General features: G+C 39.6%; 1 protein-coding gene across 1 annotated transcript in view; it reads right to left on the bottom strand.

The window, feature by feature from the left end:
- HERC1 (HECT and RLD domain containing E3 ubiquitin protein ligase family member 1) overlaps positions 1 to 21,920 on the bottom strand; it is a 205,360-nt gene that overhangs the window by 22,953 nt on the left and 160,487 nt on the right. The window contains exons 47-54 of the mRNA XM_057542678.1: positions 21,746 to 21,917; positions 21,239 to 21,344; positions 19,488 to 19,634; positions 11,770 to 11,871; positions 10,599 to 10,772; positions 8,868 to 9,161; positions 344 to 409; positions 44 to 169 (exon numbers count right to left, since the gene is read on the bottom strand). Of these exons, the coding sequence (XP_057398661.1) occupies positions 44 to 169; positions 344 to 409; positions 8,868 to 9,161; positions 10,599 to 10,772; positions 11,770 to 11,871; positions 19,488 to 19,634; positions 21,239 to 21,344; positions 21,746 to 21,917 (1,187 nt within the window). The remainder of the gene's footprint in view (positions 1 to 43; positions 170 to 343; positions 410 to 8,867; positions 9,162 to 10,598; positions 10,773 to 11,769; positions 11,872 to 19,487; positions 19,635 to 21,238; positions 21,345 to 21,745; positions 21,918 to 21,920) is intronic.

The raw sequence follows: 21,920 nt of genomic DNA, 5'->3' as shown, positions 1-21,920 counted from the left end.
CAGTTCCCAAGTTTCTTCTCCATTTCTTTACCCTGCTAGTTACCTGTTGGGCCTGTGAGAATGAGGGAGCTGCTGCAGGTACCATTACATTTCTTCCAGCTTCTGCCAGCTGTCCATGCCTGCCAGCACCCCACAGGTAGACATCACATTTACCTCCCAGGTGCCAGTCCTAGAAAACCAAAATCAAGTCAAAATTTGATTCATTAATTCATTCAAACAAGCATGTACTGGGTACTAAGTGTGTACCAGCCTCTATGGGGGACACCAGGGCACGAACACACAAGCATTTAGAACCAGAAGATTTACTAAGAACCACCATATAGTTATCTTTATCTTTACTGACCTCAGGTCTGGAAGTTGCCCAAGACATAATTTGTTCATCCATGCCATTAATCCATTTACTGTTATCCTGAAAGACAGGGCAAACATCAGGATCAATTTTGCTTAATCAAAATTTATGTTTTTTTTTTTTTTAGGAGGCCTTAAAAATGATCAATTATTTTTAAATAGGAAAGGAGAAGCCCAAGATCACATGGTCAGTTACAAGCAGCGTGAAGACGAATGCAGCCCTCCCTTCTCCCAGGCCATTTTTTGAGAAAATCTTTTTGCGAATGATTTATCTGTTCTTAACTAACAACTGAGTCTTAAAGAATTTGGTAATATTATGAGAATTTAAGAAAAGTTAAACAATCATGCCAAACTTGATTTTTAATATTTCCCTTTACTATGAACACTTGCACTATCAACTATCACTAACATATTGGAGATTCAAAGCTAACCATTTCTGAGCACCCGTAGGTACAAGGTCATCTGCAGGAGCCACCACCCCCGTGAACTCGTTGTATAGCTGTGGGCAGGTCATCTTTCTAGGCTTCAGTTTCCTCACCTACAAATGACATATTTGAGGCAAATGGGCCCAGAAGGATACTTCCTAATTAAAATATTCTATATTTAGATAATTTCCTTCAATTCATATGTCTGTTTTATACTGTATCTATATTTATATATTCAAATGTTTGTTTATATAAATCTTAACTAGGTAAAGGGGTTGTCAGATCAAGTGCTGGCCTGCACTATCTACCCCGGCATTTTATCTCCATCACAGTTTCTGTATCTAGACACTCTCAAATACAATCAGAAAGAAATGACAACTAAAATGTTCTCTTAAACATGACTGAAGTGCCAAATAGTTTAGAATCTATAATTGGAATAAATCTAAAAAGATGACCAGGAAAAAGATGCTAAAATATATTTATAAATATATATATATACTGGGGGACCTTCAAGATGGCAGAGGAGTAAGACGTGGAGATCACCTTCCTCCCCGCAAATACATCAAAAATACATCTATATGTGGAACAACTCCTACAGAACACCTACTGAACGCTGGCAGAAGACCTCAGACTTCCCAAAAGGCAAGAAACTCCCCACGTACCTGGGTATGGCAAAAGAAAAAAGAAAAAAGAGACAAAAGAATAGGGATGGGACCTGCAGCTCGGGGAGGGAGCTGTGAAGGAGGAAAAGTTTCCACACACTAGGAAGGCCCTTTACTAGCAGAGACGGGGGGTGGGTGAGGGGGAAGCTTCAGAGCCACGGAGGAGAGCGCAGCAACAGGGTGCAGAAAGCAAAGTGGAGAGATTCCCGCACAGACGATCAGTGCCGACCAGCACTCACCAGCCTGAGAGGCTCATCTGCTCACCCACCAGGGCAGGTGGGGGCTGGGAGCTGAGGCTTGGGCTTCGGAGGTCAGACCCCAGGGAGAGGACTGGGGTTGGCTGCGTGAACACAGCCTGAAGGGGGCTAGTGTGCCACAGCTAGCCGGGAGGGAGTCCAGGAAAAAGTCTGGAGCTGCTGAAGAGGCAAGAGACCATTGTTTCAGGGTGCACGAGGAGAGGGGATTCCTTTCCTGTCTGCCCACAGAAGCACCACCTAAACGAGCTCCAGAGATGGATGTGAGCCGCGGCTATCAGCTCGGACCCCAGAGACTGGCATGAACCGCTAACGCTGCTGCTGCAGCCACCAAGAAGCCTGTGTGCAAGCACAGGTCACTATCCACACCTCCCATGCCAGGAACCTGGGCAGCCTGCCACTGCCAGGGCCCCGTGATCCAGGGACAACTTCCCTGGGAGAACACACGGCATACTTCAGGCTGTTGCGATATCATGCTGGCCTCTGCCACGGCAGGCTCGCCCCACATTCCAATTATAACTACTGTACCACTCCCTCCCCCCAGCCTGCATGAGGAAGAGCGGCCTAATCAGCCGCTGCTTTAACCCCCTCCTGTCTGGCTGGGAACAGATGCCCTCAGGCAGCCTACACGCAGAGGCAGGGCCAAAACCAAAACTGAACCCCAGGAGCTGTGGGAACAAAGAGGAGAAAGGGAAATTTCTCCCAGAAGCCTCAGGAGCAGCAGATTAAATCTCCACAGTCAACTTGATGTACCCTGCATCTAGGTGATACCTGAATAGAGAACAAATCATCCCAAAATTGAGGCAGTGGACTTTGGGAGTAACTGTAGACTTGGGGTTTGCGGTCTGCGACTGATTGGTTTCTGATTTTTATGTTTATCTCAGTATAGTTTTCAGTGCTTGTTATTATTGGTGGATTTGCTTATTGGTTTGGTTGCTCTCTTCTTTTTTTAATTATTATTATTTTTTTATTTTAATAATTAAAAAAATATTATTATTATTATTTTTTCTTTTTCTCCCTTTGCTTTTGAGCCGTGTGGCTGACAGGGTCTTGGTGCTCTGGCCTGGTGTCAGGCCTGAGCCTCTGAGGTGGGAGAGCTGAGTTCAGGACACTGGACCACCAGAGATCTCCCGGTCCCACATAATATCAATCAGCGAGAGGTCTCCCAGAGATCTCCAGCTCAACGCTAAGACCCAGCTCCACCCAACGGCCAGCAAGTTCCAGTGCTGGACTCCCCATGCCAAACAACTAGCAAGACAGGAACACAACCCCACCCATTAGCAGAGACGCTGTTTAAAATCATACTGAGTTCACAGACAAACCAAAACACACCACCGGACATGGCCCTGCCCAACAGAAAGACAAGATCCAGCCCCACCCACCAGAACACAGGCACCAGGTCCCTCCACCAGGAAGCCTGCAAAACCCACTGAACCAACCTTAGCCACTGGGGGCAGACACCAAAAACAATGGGAAATACGACCCTGCAGCTGGCAAAAAGGAGACCCCAAACACAGTAAGTTAAACTAAAACAGAAGACAGAGAAATATGCAGCAGATGAAGGAGCAAGGTAAAAACCCACCAGACCAAAGAAATGAAGAGGAAATAGGCAGTCTACCTGAAAAAGAATTCAGAGTAATGATAGTAAAGATGATCCCAAATCTTGGAAATAGAATGGAGAAAATACAAGAAACGTTTAACAAGGAAGCCTAGAAGAACTGAACAGCAAACAAACAATGATGAACAACACAATAAATGAAATTAAAAATTCTCTAGAAGGAATCAATAGCAGAATAACTGAGGCAAAAGAACGTATAAGTGACCTGGAAGATGAAATAGTGGAAATAACTACCACAGAGCAGAATAAAGAAAAAAGAATGGAAAGAATTGAGGACAGTCTCAGAGACCTCTGGGACAACATTAAACGCACCAACATTTGAATTATACGGGTCCCAAAAGAAGAAGAGAAAAAGAAAGGGTCTGAGAAAATATCTGAACAGATTATAGTTGAAAACTTCCCCAACATGGGACAGGAAATAGTCAATCAAATCCAGGAAGCGCAGTGAGTCCCATACAGGATAAATCCAAGGAGAAACATGCCAAGACACATATTAATCGAACCAACAAAAATTAAATTCAAAGAAAAAATATTAAAAGCAGCAAGGGAAAAGCAACAAATAACATACAAGGGAATACCCATAAGGTTAAGAGCTGATCTTTCAGCACAAACTCTGCAAGCCAGAAGGGAGTGGAAGGACATATTTAAAGTGAGGAAAGGGAAACACCTACAAGCAAGATTCCTCTACCCAGCAAGGATCTCATTCAGATTTGACAGAGAAATTAAAACCGTTACAGACAAGCAAAGGCTAAGAGAATTCAGCACCACCAAACCAGCTCTACAACAAATGCTAAAGGAACGTCTCTAGGCAGGAAACACAAGAGAAGGAAAAGACTTACAATAACAAACCCAAAACAATTAAGAAAATGGGAATAGGAACATACATATCAATAACTACCTTAAACGTAAATGGATTAAATGCTCCAACCAAAAGACACAGACTGGCTGAATGGATACAAAACAACACCCATATATATGCTGTCTACAAGAGACCCACTTCAGACCTAGGGACACATACAGACTGAAAGGGAGGGGATGGAAAAAGATATTCCATGCAAATGGAAATCAAATGAAAGCTGGAGTAGCCGTTCTCATATCAGACAAAACAGACTTTAAAATAAAGACTATTACAAGAGACAAAGAAGGACACTACATAATGATCAAGGGATCAATCCAAGAAGAAGAGATAACAATTGTAAATATTTATGCACCCAATATAGGAGCAGCTCAATACATAAGGCAAATGCTAACAGCCATAAAAGGGGAAATCGAGTGTAACACAATAATAGTAGGGGACATTAACACCCCATTTCACCAATGGACAGATCATCCAAAATGAAAATAAATAAGGAAACACAAGCTTTAAATGACACATTAAACAAGATGGACTTATTTGATATTTATAGGACATTCCATGCAAAAACAACAGAATACTGTTCTTCTAAAGTGCGCATGGAACATTCTCCAGGGTAGATCATACCTTGGGTCACAAATCAAGCCTTGGTAAATTGAAGGAAAAATGAAATCATATCAAGTGTCTTTTCCAACCACAACACTATGAGACTAGGTATCAATTACAGGAAAAAAACTGTAAAGAAATACAAGCACATGGAGGATAAACAATATGCTGCTAAATAACCAAGAGATAACTGAAGCAATCAAAGAGGAAATCAAAAAATACCTAGAAACAAATGACAATGAAAACACGACGGCCCAACACCTATGGGATGCAGCAAAAGCAGTTCTAAGAGGGAAGTTTACAGCAATACAATCCTACCTCAAGAAACAAGAAAAATCTCAAACAACCTAACCTATGTACACCTGATTCACTTTGTTATGAAGCAGAAACTAACACACGATTGTAAAGCAATTATACTCCAGTAAGATGTTAAAAACAAACAAAAGAACCCAAAAAACCAAAAAACAAAAAAAACCCCTAACCTTACACCTAAAGCAATTAGAGAAAGAAGGACAAAAAACCTGCCAAAGTTAGCAGAAGGAAAGAAATCATAAAGATCAGATCAGAAATAAATGAAAAAGATATGAAGGAAATGATAGCAAAGATCAATAAAACTAAAAGCTGGTTCTTTGAGAAGATAAACAAAACTGACAAAACATTAGCCAGACTCATCAAGAAAAAAAGGGAGAGGACTCAAATCAATAGAATTAGAAATGAAAAAGGAGAAGTAACAACTTCTGCAAAAATACAAAGGACCATGAGAGATTATTATGAGCAACTACATGCCAATAAAATGGACAACCTGGAAGAAATGGACAAACTCTTAGAAAAGCACAACCTTCTGAGACTGAACCGGGAAGAAACAGAAAATATAAACAGACCAATCACAAGCGCTGAAATTGAAACTGTGATTAAAAATCTTCCAACAAACAAAAGCCCAGGACCAGATGGCTTCACAGGCGAATTCTATCAAACATTTAGAGAAGAGCTAACACCTATCCTTCTCAAACTCTTCCAAAATACAGCAGAGGGAGGAACACTCCCGAACTCATTCTACAAGGCCACCATCACCCTGATACCAAAAAAAGACAAAGATGACACAAAAAAAGAAAACTATAGGCCAATATCACAGATGAACATAGATGCAAAAATCCTCAACAAACTACTAGCAAACAGAATCCAATAGCACGTTAAAAGGATCATACACCATGATCAAGTGGGGTTCATCCCAGGAATGCAAGGATTCTTCAATATACGCAAATCAATGTGATACACCATAGTAACAAACTGAAGGATAAAAACCATATGATAATCTCAACAGATGCAGGAAAAGCTTTCGACAAAATTCAACACCCATTTATGATAAAAACTCTCCAGAAAGCAGGCATAGAGGGAACCTACCTCAACATAATAAAGGCCATATATGACAAATCCAAAGCCAACATCATTCTCAATGGTGAAAAACTGAAACCTTTCCTCTAAGATCAGGAACAAGACAAGGTTGCCCACTCTCACCATGATTATTCAACATAGTTTTGGAAGTTTTAGCCACAGCAATCAGAGAAGAAAAAGAAATAAAAGGAATTCAAATAGGAAGAGAAGAAGTAAAACTGTCACTGTTTGCAGATGACGTGATACTATACATAGAGGATCCTACAGATGCGACCAGAAAACTACCAGCGCTAATCAATGAATCTGGTAAAGTAGCAGGATACAAAAGTAATGCACAGAAATCTCTTGCATTCCTATACACTAATGATGAAAAATCTGAAAGAGAAATTAAGGAAACACTCCCATTTACCACTGCAACAAAAAGAATAAAATACCTAGGAATAAACCTACCTAAGGAGAAAAAAGACCTGTATGCAGAAAACTATAAGACACTGATGAAAGAAATTAAAGATGACACAAACTGATGGAGAGATATACCATGTTCTTGGATTGGAAGAATCAACATTGTGAAAATGACTATACTACCCAAAGCAATCTACAGATTCAATGCAATCCCTATCAAACTACCAACGGCATTTTTCACAGAACTAGAACAAAAAATTTCACAATTTGTATGGAAACATGAAAGACCCCAAATAGCCATAGCAATCTTGAGAAAGAAAAACAGAGCTAAAATCAGGCTCCCTGACTTCAGACTATACTACAAAGCTACAGTAATCAAGACAGTATGGTACTGGCACAAAAACAGAAATATAGATCAATGGAACAGGAAAGAAAGCCCAGAGATAAACCCAGGCACATATGGTCACCTTGTCTTTGATAAAGGAGGCAAGAATATACAACAGAGAAAAAACAGCCTCTTCAATAAGTGGTGCTGGGAAAACTGGACAGCTACATGTACAAGAATGAAATTAGAACACTCCTTAACACCATACACAAAAATAAACTCAAAATGGATTAAAGACCTAAATGTAAGGCCAGACACTATAAAACTCTTAAGAGGAAAACATAGGTAAAACACTGCATGACATAAATCACAGCAAGATCCTTTTTGACCCACCTCCTAGAGAAATGGAAATCAAAACAAAAATAAACAAATGGGACCTAATGAAACTTAAAAGCTTTTGCACAGCAAAGGAAACCATAAACAAGACCAAAAGACAACCCTCAGAATGGGAGAAAATATTTGCAAATGAAGCAACTGACAAAGGATTAATCTCCAAAATTTACAAACAGCTCGTGCAACTCAGTATGAAAAAATCAATCAACCCAATCCAAAAATGGGCAGAAGACCTAAATAGACATTTCTCCAAAGAAGATATACAGATTGCCAACAAACACATGAAAGGATGCTCAACATAACTAATCATCAGAGAAATGCAAATCAAAACTACAATGAGGTACCACCTCACACTGGTCAGAATGGCCATCATCAAAAATCTACAAACAATAAATGCTGGAGAGGGTGTGGAGAAAAGGGAACACTCTTGCACTGTTGGTGGGAATGTAAATTGATACAGCCACTATGGAGAACAGTATGGAGGTTCCTTAAAAAACTAAAAATAGAACTACCATACGACCCAGCAATCCCACTACTGCACATATACCCTGAGAAAACCATAATCCAAAAGGAGTCATGTACCACAATGTTCACTGCAGCTCTATTTACAATAGCCAGGACATGGAAGCAACCTAAGTGTCCACTGACAGATGAACGGATAAAGAAGATGTGGCACATATATACAATGGAATATTACTCAGCCATAAAAAGAAACAAAATTGAGTTATTTGTAGTGAGGTGGATAGACCTAGAGTCTGTCATACAGAGTGAAATAAGTCAGAAAGAGAAAAACAAATACCGTATGCTAACACATATATATGGAATCTAAAAAAAAAAAAAAAAAGTTCTGACAAACCTAGGGGCAGGATAGGAATAAAGATGCAGACGTAGAGAATGGACTTGAGGACACGGGGAGGGGGAAGGGTAAGCTGGGACGAAGTAAGAGAGTAGCACTGACATATATACACTACAAAATGTAAAATAGATAGCTAGTGGGAAGCAGCTGCATTGCACAGGGAGATCAGCTCGGTGCTTTGTGACCACCTAGAGGGGTGGGATAGGGAGGGTGGGAGGGATATGCAAGAGGGAGGTGATATGGGGATATATGTATACATACAGCTGATTTACTTTGTTATACAGCAGAAACTAACAAAACATTTTAAAGCAATTATACTCCAATAAAGATGTTAAAAAAATACAATAAAATAAAATGAAGGTACCTTTTACAATGTTATTGTAAAGAGAAGAAATATAGATAAGTTCTAACAGAGGAAAAAAAAAAATATATATATATATGCACACACACTAACAAGGTACCTATAGACAAGAAAATGAGAAAATATGTGACTATGTCATTGAAAACCAGCACGTTTATAAGAGCTCCACAATTCTCATAATCAATCCCTGTCACCAAAGAAGACTTCCATCAGATTTAAAGTGAGTATCTGAAAGCAAAATATTTTAAGTTTATCTAAGGGTGTGCTTCTTGCTCTATTCAAGCTAGCAAATACTTATTGAGGGTCTGCTACTTACTAAACATCCATAATACAATCTCAGTTACATACAACAGTAGCTCATACTACACTTACCATTAGGAGTACAAGTTCATCCTCTGGAACAGGCTCTAGATCGGGAACAGTAAAAGATTCTGGAAACTGTGCTCCATTGGTCAGGGCTTCAGCAGCTTTTATGGTGGTTGAGAAACATTCTAACCAGGCCCACTCATTTGGATTCCACGATGCAGGGTCAGGGAGGCAGTTCTGGTGGTGTGGTGGCACTGGAGGATCACACAGCAGCTGATCCAGATGAAGTCCCACAGCAAGGGAAGCCAGACATTGCATATAGGGGCTGTGAACAAGCTGGTCACCACAAACCACATGAGGCTAAGAGAAAATGCAAGGATATTATGCTGAAGAGCCTCTGCCAAATAATATAAATTAGCCTCCTGCATTCTGAAAGCCTGTAGTCATATTTTAACTTTACTGTTTTTTTTTAAGCTTTTTACTTTGAAATAATTTTAGATACATAGAAAGTTGCAGAGATAGTACAGAGAATTCCTATAAACCCTTCACCCAACCTTCTGTAATGTTCACATCTTATATAACCATGGTGCGATAATCAAAGCTAAGAAAGTAACATTGGTTACAATAATAACTAAACCACAGAACTTTATAGGGTTTCCCACTAATGCTCCTTCTCTTTTCTTTTCTTTTTTAAAAATATTTATTTATTTATTGGCTGTGTCGGGACTTAGTTGCAGTGCGCGGGCTCTAGAGGGACCAGACTTAGTTGCCCCTCGGCATGTGGGATCTTAGTTCCCCAAACAGGGATTGAACCCGCGTCCCCTGCACTGGAAGGCGAATTCTTAACCACTGGACCACCAGGGAAGTACCTAATGCTCCTCTTCTGCTCCAAGATTCAACCCAGGACACCACACTGCATTTAGCATATTTTCATTACAGTTTTTCTTGAATTAAAAAAAAAAAGGCAGATAATTGAACCATGGAGACCTGCTCCCTCTCACATTTCCTCCTTTACCAAAAGAACCCTGGTAGCCATCAAAGACAGCCTTCTTCCCTGGCCCTCCCTAGATGTACTAGAGCAACTCTGTGAGAGACTGAGTGATTCAGAAAAGAAAACCTGGGCAAACCTCAGTGAAATTAACTGGGTGTGGTAACAGCTGATTAGATTAACATAGCATGGCAAAAAAAAAAAGGAAAAACCCCATAAGAGCTCTGCCTAGGAGCAGCATACTGTGACTACTGAGGGCTGGAAGACAGGCTATACAACAGGATCATGGCCTGGGCAACAAGTCCAAATTCCATAATTTCCCATTCTAGTATTTAATGACCCTACTTAATTCAACCTTACCTCTTCTACTAAACTTTCCACAAGGATTCACCTGATAAAGTGGACAGGATGTTCACTCTGACGCCCATATCTATTCCCCCTCCCAACTGTGGGATGGCAAAGCCACACAAAAATAGATACATGGGTCAGAAAAGGGAAGATGATATACTCTGAGGTACAGGGTCTTAAAGAAGTTTTGGAATGAATAAATAATCTGAAATGAATAATAGAAACACTATACAAATTTGAGGGTTATTTAAAAATTTTACTCCCACTAAAATAAAGTAAAAGCAGGCTTAGGATTACTAAACAACTGTTTTAGACATGAATTATCTTCATTTGATTCCACCCAAACAGCCCCACTTATTTTACTCACAGCTCATACTCTTAAGGGATAAATTCAAAGCTATAATTCCAATTCCAAAGCACCAGTCATCTGTAGATCTGCAAGAACGAGTGTAATCAGTTACCTTTTCATAGGCATACTGCTCCTGAAGCATCACGGGCAGCCGCTCCAGAAATGCTCTCATGCAGGGAGCCATGTTTAATCCCAGAACACCCTGTTGTTTCAGTGCTGTCCTACAGGTTGCTAAAACATGATTGGCAGCAGCCCATTCTGCTGTACAATTCACGACCAAAACATCCTGACGAAAAATAAACCATGCCACATGATATTTGTTTAAATAAAAGAGAGACATTCCATCACCATTCATATATGAGAAATTCCTTCTAGTAATACACTAAACACTTTTGTTTTTTGGACATTTTATGCTATACTTATAATGCCTATGAACTTCAAAACATCCTGAATTTTGTCTAAGGTAAAAACAAGTGAATAACTAAAATTTGTGAACTACCTTGCATTAGCTGATTCTTCTTAAAGAGACTTAATTATTTGCTATCTCACAGGACTTGTAGGACAAGGTATCTAGTATATTTTAAAAGTCTGACATGACCACAAGGATACTAGAGGAAGTAGTACTCTGCTGAGGGACACACATCTACAAGAGAAGCAGCACTGCTCTGTGGCTCTATGGTTTATTCTATGCAGGCTACTACTGCCTATGGTCTGATTCTATATTTTACTTCTAGTAGGACTGTTCATGCAGGTTTTCAGCTCTATTTTAATATTACCACATATTAACTACATAAATGTAAACCAAAGCAGCACATTGGCACTATTCATTGAGGGTATGAAAAGCAATATTGTAAGAGATAATGTCATATCATAGAATTATTTCACAGTAGAGGGCTAGTATTTTTTAGTAGAACATTAAATTTGAAAGCCAAGATATATTCTGTATAGTTGAGTTAAAGGTCTTTGAGGTAGTCCTTCTTTTCAGGGAAAATTCTTTAGGTAATTTAGTGCTGTCTCAAAAATCATGGCAGAAAGTAATAAATTCTCTTTATAACTTCCAGTGGAAAGTCATTCAATAATTAAGCATTCTTCCCAAAGTATAGGGTATAGGAGAGTACCAGGTTCTAGTTTTCCTTCTGCCACTAAATAGGTGCATTATCTTGGGCAAGTAATAATCCCTCTGGATATCATTTTTCGCCTCGGTAAAGTGGGATGCTTGGACTACGATTTTTAAGATACCTTACAGGCTAACAACTTACAACTTGATATGATTGTAAAATTACCTTTGATCTATTTGAGCAAGCAGCTACCCCAACATCTGGAATCCATACTGTGGTCTGAATAGCTCCAGAGCCAATCACAACAGTTTGCAACACAGAGCCATCCTAAAATGAGATGTATTTATCAATACACACTACTTAATTAGTTAGCCATTACTTACATTTTAAATTTATACTTCATGTTCACAAAAACTTATTGTAAAACCTACACTTTAGCTAAATTTGGCAATGCCCAACTGCATACTACTATCCAATTTTCTAGAGCCTTTTCTAAATGATTTTAAAAATACATCATTAAGAAAAATTGAAGGGCAGGGGCGCCTTCAAGATGGCAGAGGAGTAAGACATGGAGATCACCTTCCTCCCTGCAAATACATCAAAAATACATCTATATGTGGAACTACTCCTACAGAACACCTACTGAATGCTGGCAGAAGACCTCAGACTTTCCAAAATGCAAGAAACTCCCCACGTGCCTGGGTAGGGCAAAAGAAAAAAGGAAAAACAGAGACAAAAGAATAGGGATGGACAGGACCTGCACCTCGGGGAGGGAGCTGTGAAGGAGGAAAGGTTTCCACACACTAGGAAGCCCCTTCACTGGCGGAGACGGGATGGGCGGGGGGAAGCTTTGGAGCCACGGAGAAGAGCACAGCAACAGGGTGCAGAAAGCAAAGTGGAGAGACTCACAGAGGATCAGTGTTGACCAGCACTCACCAGCCTGAAAGGCTCATCTGCTCACCTGCCAGAGCAAGTGGGGGCTGGGAGCCGAGGCTCGGGCTTCGGAGGTCAGACCCCAGGGAGAGGACTGGGGTTGGCTGCGTGAACACAGCCTGAAGGGGGCTAGTGCGTCACAGCTACCTGGAAAGGAGTCCAGGGAAAAACCTGGACCTGTCTAAGAGGCAAGAGACCATTGTTTCGGGTATGCAAGGAGAAGGGATTCAGAGCACTGCCTAGATGAGCTCCAGAGACGGGCGCGAGCCGCGGCTATCAGCATGGACACCAGACATGGGTGTGAGATGCTAAGGCTGCTGCTGCAGCCACTAAGAAGCCTGTGGGCAAGCACAGGTCACTATCCACACCTCCCGTCCCGGGAGCCTGTGCAGCCTGCCACTGCCAGGGTCCCGTGATACAGGGACAACTTCCCCAGGAGAACACACGTTGTGCCTCAGCCTGTTGCAACGTCACACCGGCCTCTGCCACAGCAGGCAGCATTCCGTACTCCTCCCTCCCCCGGGCCTGAGTGAGCCAGAGCCCCCTAAACAGCCACTCCTTTAACCCCATCCTGTCTGGGCGGGGAACAGATGCCCTCAGGTGACCTACATGCAGAGGCGGGGCCAAATCCAAAGCTGAACCCCGGGAGCTGTGCGAACAAAGAAGAGAAAGGGAAATCTCTCCCAGCAGCCTCAGGAGCAGCAGATTAAATCTCCACAATCAACTTGATGTACCTTGCATCTGTGGAATACCTGAATAAACAACGAATCATCCCAAAATTGAGGCGGTGCACTTTGGGAGCAACTGTAGACTTGGGGTTTGCTTTCTGCATCTAATTTGTTTCCGGTTTTATGTTTATTTTACTTTAGTATTTAGAACTTATTATCATTGGTAGATTTGTTTACTGATTTGGTTGCTCTCTTCCTTATGTATATATATAATTTTTTTTTCCTTTTTCTTTTTGTGAGTGTGTATGCGTATGCTTCTTAGTGTAATTTTGTCTGCATAGCTTTGCTTTTGCCATTTGTCATGGGGTACTGACTGTTTTTTGTGGGGTTTTTTAGTATAGTTTTTATCGATTGTTATCATTGGTGAATTTCTTTTTTGGTTTGGTAGTTCTTTCTATTTTTTTATTACTTTTTTATTTTTAATAATTTTTTTCTATTTTAATAACTTTATTTTATTTTATTTATTTATTTTTCTTTCTTTCCTTCTTTCTTTCTTTTTTTTTTTTTCTCCCTTTTCTTCTCAGCCATGTGGCTGACAGGGTCTTGGTGCTCCGGCCTGGTGTCAGGCCTGACACTCTCAGGTGGGACAGCCGAGTTCAGGACATTGGACCACCAGAGACCTCCCAGCCCCATGTAATATCAAATGGTGAAACCTCTCCCAGAGATCTCCATCTCAACGCTAAGACCCAGCTCCACTCAACGACCAGCAAGCTCCAGTGCTGGACACCCCAGGCCAAACAACTAGCAAGACAGGAACACAACCCCACCCATTAGCAGAGAGGCTGCTTAAAATCATACTAAGTTCACAGACACCCCAAAGCACAACACTGGACGTGGTCCTGCCCACCATAAGACAAGATCCAGCCCCACCCACCAGGCACCAGTCCCCTCCAACAGGAAGCCTACACAACCCACTGAACCAACCTTACCCACTGGAGGAAGACACCAAAAAACAATGGGAAATACAAACCTGCAGCCTGTGAAAAGGAGACTCCAAACACAGTAAGTTAAGCAAAATGAGCAGACAGAGAAATATGCAGCAGATGAAAGAGCAAGGTAAAAACCCACCAGACCAAAGAAATGAAGAGGAAATAGGCAGTCTACCTGAAAAAGAATTCGGAGTAATGATAGTAAAGATGATGCAAAATCTTGGAAACAGAATGGAGAAAATACAAGAAACGTTTAACAAGAACCTAGAAGGACTAAAGAGCAAACAAACAATGATGAACAACACAATAAATGAAATTAAAAATTCTCTAGAAGGAATCAATAGTAGAATAACTGAGGCAGAAGAACGGATAAGTGACCTGCAAGATAAAATAGTGGAAATAACTACCGCAGAGCAGAATACAGAAAAAAGAATGAAAAGAATTGAGGACAGCCTCAGAGACCTCTGAGACAACATTCAATGCACCAACATTCGAATTCTAGGGGTCCCAGAAGAAGAAGAGAAAAAAAAATGGACTGAAAAAATATTTGAAGAGATTATAGTTGAAAACGTCCCTAATATGAGGAAGGAAATAGTCAATCAAGACCAGAAAGTGCAGAGAGTCCCATACAGGAAAAATCCAAGGAGAAACATGCCAAGACACATATTAATCAAACTATCAAAAATTAAATTCAAAGAAAAAATATTAAAAGCCGCAAGGGAAAACCAACAATTAACATACAAGGGAATACCCATAAGGTTAACAGCTGATCTTTCAGCACAAACTCTGCAAGCCAGAAGGGAGTGGAAGGACATATTTAAAGTGAGGAAAGGGAAACACCTACAGCCAAGATTACTCTACCCAGCAAGGATCTCATTCAGATTTGACAGAGAAATTAAAACCTTTACAGACAAGCAAAAGCTAAGAGAATTCAGCACCACCAAACCAGCTCTACAACAAACGCTAAAGGAACCTCTCTAGGCAGGAAACACAAGAGAAGGAAAAGACTTACAATAACAAACCCAAAATAATTAAGAAAATGGGAATAGGAACATACATATCAATAACTACCTTAAATGTAAATGGATTAAATGCTCCAACCAAAAGACACAGACTGGCTGAATGGATACAAAAACAAGAGCCGTATATATACTGTCTACAAGAGACCCACTTCAGACCTAGGGACACATACAGACTGAAAGGGAGGGGATGGAAAAAGATATTCCATGCAAATGGAAATCAAATGAAAGCTGGAGTAGCCGTTCTCATATCAGACAAAATAGACTTTAAAATAAAGACTATTACAAGAGACAAAGAAGGACACTACATAATGATCAAGGGATCAATCCAAGAAGAAGAGATAACAATTGTAAATATTTACGCACCCAACATAGGAGCACCTCAGTACATAAGGCATATGCTAACAGCCATAAAAGGGGAAATCGACAGTAACACAATAATAGTAGGGGACTTTAATACCCCACTTTCACCAATGGACAGATCAACCAAAATGAAAATAAATGAGGAAACACAAGCTTTAAATGACACATTAAACAAGATGGACTTAATTGATATTTATAGGACATTCCATCGAAAAACAGCAGTTTACACTTTCTTCTCAATTGCTCATGGAACACTCTCCAGGATAGATCATATCGTGGGTCACAAATCAAGCCTTGGTAAATTTAAGAAAATTGTAATCGTATCAAGTATCTTTTCCGACCACAATGCTATGAGACTAGGTATCAATCACAGGATAAAATCTGTAAAAAATACAAACACATGGAGGATAAACAATACACTACTAAATAACCAAGAGATCACTCAAGAAATCAAAGAGGAAATAAAAAAATACCTAGAAACAAATGACAATGAAAACATGACGACCCAAAACCTATGGGATGCAGCAAAAGCAGTTCTAAGAGGGACGTTTATAGCAATACAAGCCTACATCAAGAAACAGGAAATATCTCGAATAAATAACCTAACCTTGCACCTAAAGCAATTAGAGAAAGAAGAGCAAAAACACCCCAAAGCTAGCAGAAGGAAAGAAATCATAAAGATCAGATCAGAAATAAATGAAAAAGAAATGAAGGAAACAATAGCAAAAATCAATGAAACTAAAAGCTGGTTCTTTGAGAAGATAAAAAAAATTGATAAACCATTAGCCAGACTCATCAAGAGAAAAAGGGAGAAGACTCAAATCAATAGAATTAGAAATGAAAAAGGAGAAGTAACCACTGACACTGCAGAAATACAAACGATCATGAGAGATTACTACGAGCAACTACATGCCAATAAAATGGACAACTTGGAAGAAATGGACAGATTCTTAGAAATGCACAACCTTCTGAGACTGAACCAGGAAGAAATAGAAAATATGAACAGACCAATCACAAGCACTGAAATTGAAACTGTGATTAAAAATCTTCCAACAAACAAAAGCCCAGGACCAGATGGCTTCACTGGCAAATTCTATCAAACATTTAGAGAAGAGCTAACACCTATCCTTCTCAAACTCTTCCAAAATATTGCAGAGGAAGGAACACTCCCCAACTCATTCTACCATCACCCTGATACCAAAACCAGACAAAGATGTCACAAAGAAAGAAAACTACAGGCCAATATCACTGATGAACATAGATGCAAAAATCCTCAACAGAATACTAGCAAACAGAATCCAACAGCATATTAAAAGGATTATACACCATGATCAAGTGGGGTTTATTCCAGGAATGCAAGGATTCTTCAATATACGCAAATCAGTCAACGTGATACACCATATTAACAAACTGAAGGAGAAAAACCATATGATCATCGCAACAGATGCAGAGAAAGCTTTCGACAAAATTCAACATCCATTTATGATAAAAGCCCTGCAGAAAGTAGGCATAGAGGGAACTTTCCTCAACATAATAAAAGCCATATATGACAAACCCACAGCCAACATTGTCCTCAATGGTGAAAAACTGAAACCATTTCCACTAAGATCAGGAACAAGACAAGGTTGCCCACTCTCACCACTATTATTCAACATAGTTTTGGAAGTGTTAGCCACAGCAATCAGAGAAGAAAAAGAAATAAAAGGAATCCAAATCGGAAAAGAAGAAGTAAAGCTGTCACTGTTTGCAGATGACATGATACTATACATAGAGAATCCTAAAACTGCCACCAGAAAACTACTAGCGCTAATCAATGAATTTGGTAAAGTAGCAGGATACAAAAGTAATGCACAGAAATCTCTTGCATTCCTATACACTGATGATGAAAAATCTGAAAGAGAAATTAAGGAAACACTCCCATTTTACCATTGCAACAAAAAGAATAAAATACCTAGGAATAAACCTACCTAAGGAGAAAAAAGACCTGTATGCAGAAAACTATAAGACACTGATGAAAGAAATTAAAGATGATACAAACAGATGGAGAGATATACCTTGTTCTTGGATTGGAAGAATCAACATTGTGAAAATGACTATACTACCCAAAGCAATCTACAGATTCAGTGCAATCCCTATCAAACTACCAATGGCATTTCTCACAGAACTAGAACAAAAAATTTCACAATTTGTATGGAAACACAACAGACCCCAAATAGCCATAGCAATCTTGAGAAAGAAAAACAGAGCTGGAGGAATTAGGCTCTCTGACTTCAGATTATACTACAAAGCTACAGTAATCAAGACAGTATGGTACTGGCACAAAAACAGAAATATAGATCAATGGAATAGGATAGAGAGCCCAGAGATAAACCCACGCACATATGGTCACCTTATTTTTCATAAAGGAGGCAAGAATATACAACGGAGAAAAGACAGCCTCTTCAATAAGTGGTGCTGGGAAAACTGGACAGCTACATGTAAAAGAATGAAATTAGAACACTCCTTAACACCATACACAAAAATAAACTCAAAATGGATTAAAGACCTAAATGTAAGGCCAGACACTATAAAACTCTTAAGAGGAAAACATAGGCAGAACACTGCATGACATAAATCACAGCAAGATCCTTTTTCACCCACCTCCTAGAGAAATGGAAATCAAAACAAAAATAAACAAATGGGACCTAATGAAACTTCAAAGCTTTTGCACAGCAAACAAAACCATGAACAAGACGAAAAGACAACTCTCAAAATGGGAGAAAATATTTGCAAATGAAGCAGCTGACAAAGGATTAATCTCCAAAATATACAAGCAGCTCATGCAGCTCAATATCAAAAAAACAAACAACCCAATCCAAAAATGGGCAGAAGACCTAAATAGACATTTCTCCAAAGATATACAGATTGCCAACAAACACATGAAAGGATGCTCAACAACACTAATCATTAGAGAAATGCAAATCAAAACTACAATGAGGTACCACCTCACACCGGTCAGAATGGCCATCATCAAAAAATCTATAAACAATAAATGCTGGAGATGGTGTGGAGAAAACAGAACCCTCTTGCACTGTTGGTGGGAATGTAAACTGATACAGCCACTATGGAGAAGAGTATGGAGGTTCCTTAAAAAACTAAAAATAGAACTACCATACGACCCAGCAATCCCACTACTGGGCATATACCGTGAGAAAACCATAATTCAAAAGGAGTCATGTACCACAATGTTCATTGCAGCTCTATTTACAATAGCCAGAACGTGGACGCAACCTAAGTGTCCATCAACAGATGAATGGATAAAGATGTGGCACGTATATACAATGGAATATTACTCAGCCATAAAAAGAAACAAAATTGAGTTATTTGTAGTGAGGTGGATAGACCTAGAGTCTGTCATACAGAGTGAAATAAGTCAGAAAGAGAAAAACAAATACTGTATGCTAACACATATATATGGAATCTTAAAAAAAAAATGGTCATGAAGAACCTACGGGCAGGACAGGAATAAAGACGCAGACCTACTAGAGAATGTACTTCAGGACGCGGGGAGGGGGAAGGGTAAGCTGGGACAAAGTGAGAGTGTGTAAAATGTAAAATAGATAGCTAGTGTGAAGCAGTTGCATAGCACAGGGAGCTCAGCTCGGTGCTTTGTGACCAGCTAGAAGGGTGGGATAGGGAGGGTGGGAGGGAGGGAGACGCAAGAGGGAGGGGATATGGGGATACATGTGTATGTATAGCTGATTCACTTTGTTATACAGCAGAAACTAACACACCATTGTAAAGCAATTATACTCCAATAAAGATACTAAAAAAAGAAAAAAATTAAAGGGCAGAGAACTCTGAAAGGGGTTTCTTCAATATTCAAGATATTATTACACAAAATATTCCTAGGATTGGTTGGGTTAACTTTTATCACATATAAGTTAATATAAAAACATTTCTTAAGATAAAAATAACATCTATACTCTTACCCTTAAAGACCAAATGTTCATGAGGCCACCTAAACCACCAGACACCAGGGCCAACCCATCAGAACTAAAGGCAACGGTCCGGACAGGGGTGATGTGTCCTCGCAATTGATAAACACACTTGGCTCCGACTGATTTCCTATATCCATCCTGTAATTCATTTTTATTTTTAACAAATATTGAAAAATAAAACAATTTATAGATTCAAGATTTACAATTCATTCTTGGAAATTTTATATTTCAGTATAAAATTGGGGAGGAGGGAAGGACAACTCTCTCATAAGGACTAGCCTGACAGAGAAAATAATAAGATAACAACCTGGTTCTCCTTTGCTGATGCTGTTTCATCTTTTTTGATACACTTCTAAGCTAGTTCTCTACTCTTCAAACTGGAAGAAATGACTACATTTAAGTTCCAATTATCCCTCAGAGATAGGAAAATTCTAACTTCTACTTTTTAATGAGTGTTTTAATTTTTAAATTTCACTTCATGTAATTTTCACTTTTAGCCTCTTAACATTTGTGAATTGCACATGCTGGTGCTATACAAACAAGTTCCTCTTTCTGTTGGCTTATGGGTCTGTCTGTCCCATGGTATCTAATCTCATGTTTGCTTTGCAGGTTTTAGGAATGAGATAGGTAGGCCTGTCCAAAGGGCTACTCTTTAGCACAGAGAGCAAATCCGATTTATCTCTAGTGCTCCTATCTCTGCTTCTGTGATATTTTCCTCCCATTAGTGAGCTATCTACTCCTCCCTCCTCACCCCTTTCTCCCTGCCTTTAAGCTCCCTCTTCCTTTTAGTTATGAGAGAGCATAATACCAGATATACTCATTTACCCAAAAATGCCATAATGTATTTGTATCATGAACAAAAGAGAAAGCAACAGAGGTTGCAAACTGGCAACTCAGGGATACAATTCAACTGGCCAACCAGGGTTTTAAAGAATTTCAAGTCAGATGCCAATGTTTAATATTGGGAAATTTTACTTAAAACACTGAATTTTTGGTTTCCACCAAAAAAAATATTTGACAATCTGGTAGCAATAGGCTCTCATTTCTGGAGGGTGGCAATCTCCTCTGTGGCAGCTATGCCCTTTGTATGAAGCATGTGCACTCCTTTGTGTGTGTGTGTGTGTGTGTGTGTGTGTGTGTGTGTGTGTGTTTTACCTTCTCCACAGCCTTGTGAATGAACTTATGTTCCTTACCTAGATGGCTCTGTGAGTGTCTACCATAATTTTTTTTTTGGCCATGCCACACATCTTGCAGGATCTTAGTTCCTCGACCAGGGATTGAACCCAGGGCCACGGCAGTGAAAGCACTGAGTCCTAACCACTGGACTGCCAGGGAATTCCCCTGTCTACTGTAAATTTTTAACCTCTGTTTAAGGTAAAGGAATGGTTCTTCATAGGTGGAATTCTGGTATCAGTAGGAGATACTTTGAATAGGAGTGCTCCCATGGTGTTCCTGCTTCACTGTACCAAAAACTTTAACTTAGGACTCACCTATTGGTAGTGTTGATTATATACCATAAACGATCACCACTCCATATTTATTGAACATCTCACCTTAACAAGCGATTATGGTATCTCTGACTTATAAAAAATTAGGCTAATTCAGAGAGCACACAAAGTATGACAATTATTCACATTTCCCTAATGGCTCTTGACATTTGAGATACCAAGTAGGAGTATTACTTGATAACATATACTATCTGTGGTTTCAAATAAAGTCTTGAAAAACACCAGAATATTTACCTGGCAATTTGATTCCTGGTCCCACCATCCTTCTGAACTAGTCACACTGGTCTGTGTGGTATCTTGTGGAATACGCCAAACACATACTAAGCCACTCTGACAGCCACTTAAAAAATGTGATCACATAAAACCAAAACATGTCAATAAGCAGAAGTAAAAATATTTTCAAAGAGCAATCAAGACCTGATAGAACTACTACAGTATATTTTTAAAATTTATTTGTAGTAGTTATGCTATCTTTCTTTCACAAGAAATACAAGTAGGGATCTATATTCTAACAGTATCACACACGGTTAAGGAGATGGCATTATCTTTGGATTACATAACCCAAGCTTTACATTGGAAAACTTCTTTATTTCTCTAAGGTGATCTTATGGTATTACACATTATAAGAATAGTAACTGGCAGTAAACTGTTTAAGATTATTGAGAAGCCACACTTAATCCAAGTAACAGTCTATACTAATATAAAAATTAAGAGACACACACACACAAATTTACAACATACCTGGCCATCAGTAAATGCAACTTGGATCCTTTCCCTGGAAGGCTGCACCAAGCAATGCCATTTACAATAGATGGATGGCAGAGTGAATGTAGACAGCGCCAGCATCCTGCAATAGGCCCCCAGAGTTTCACATTTTCTTCTTTGGCACATGTCATAAGAATATGACCTGTTGGGT

This window comes from Balaenoptera acutorostrata, chromosome 3 (assembly GCF_949987535.1).
Source record: "Balaenoptera acutorostrata chromosome 3, mBalAcu1.1, whole genome shotgun sequence".
NCBI lineage: Eukaryota > Metazoa > Chordata > Mammalia > Artiodactyla > Balaenopteridae > Balaenoptera > Balaenoptera acutorostrata.
Note: the sequence above shows the minus strand (reverse complement) of the source record. Positions and strands in the feature narration are given on the sequence as shown.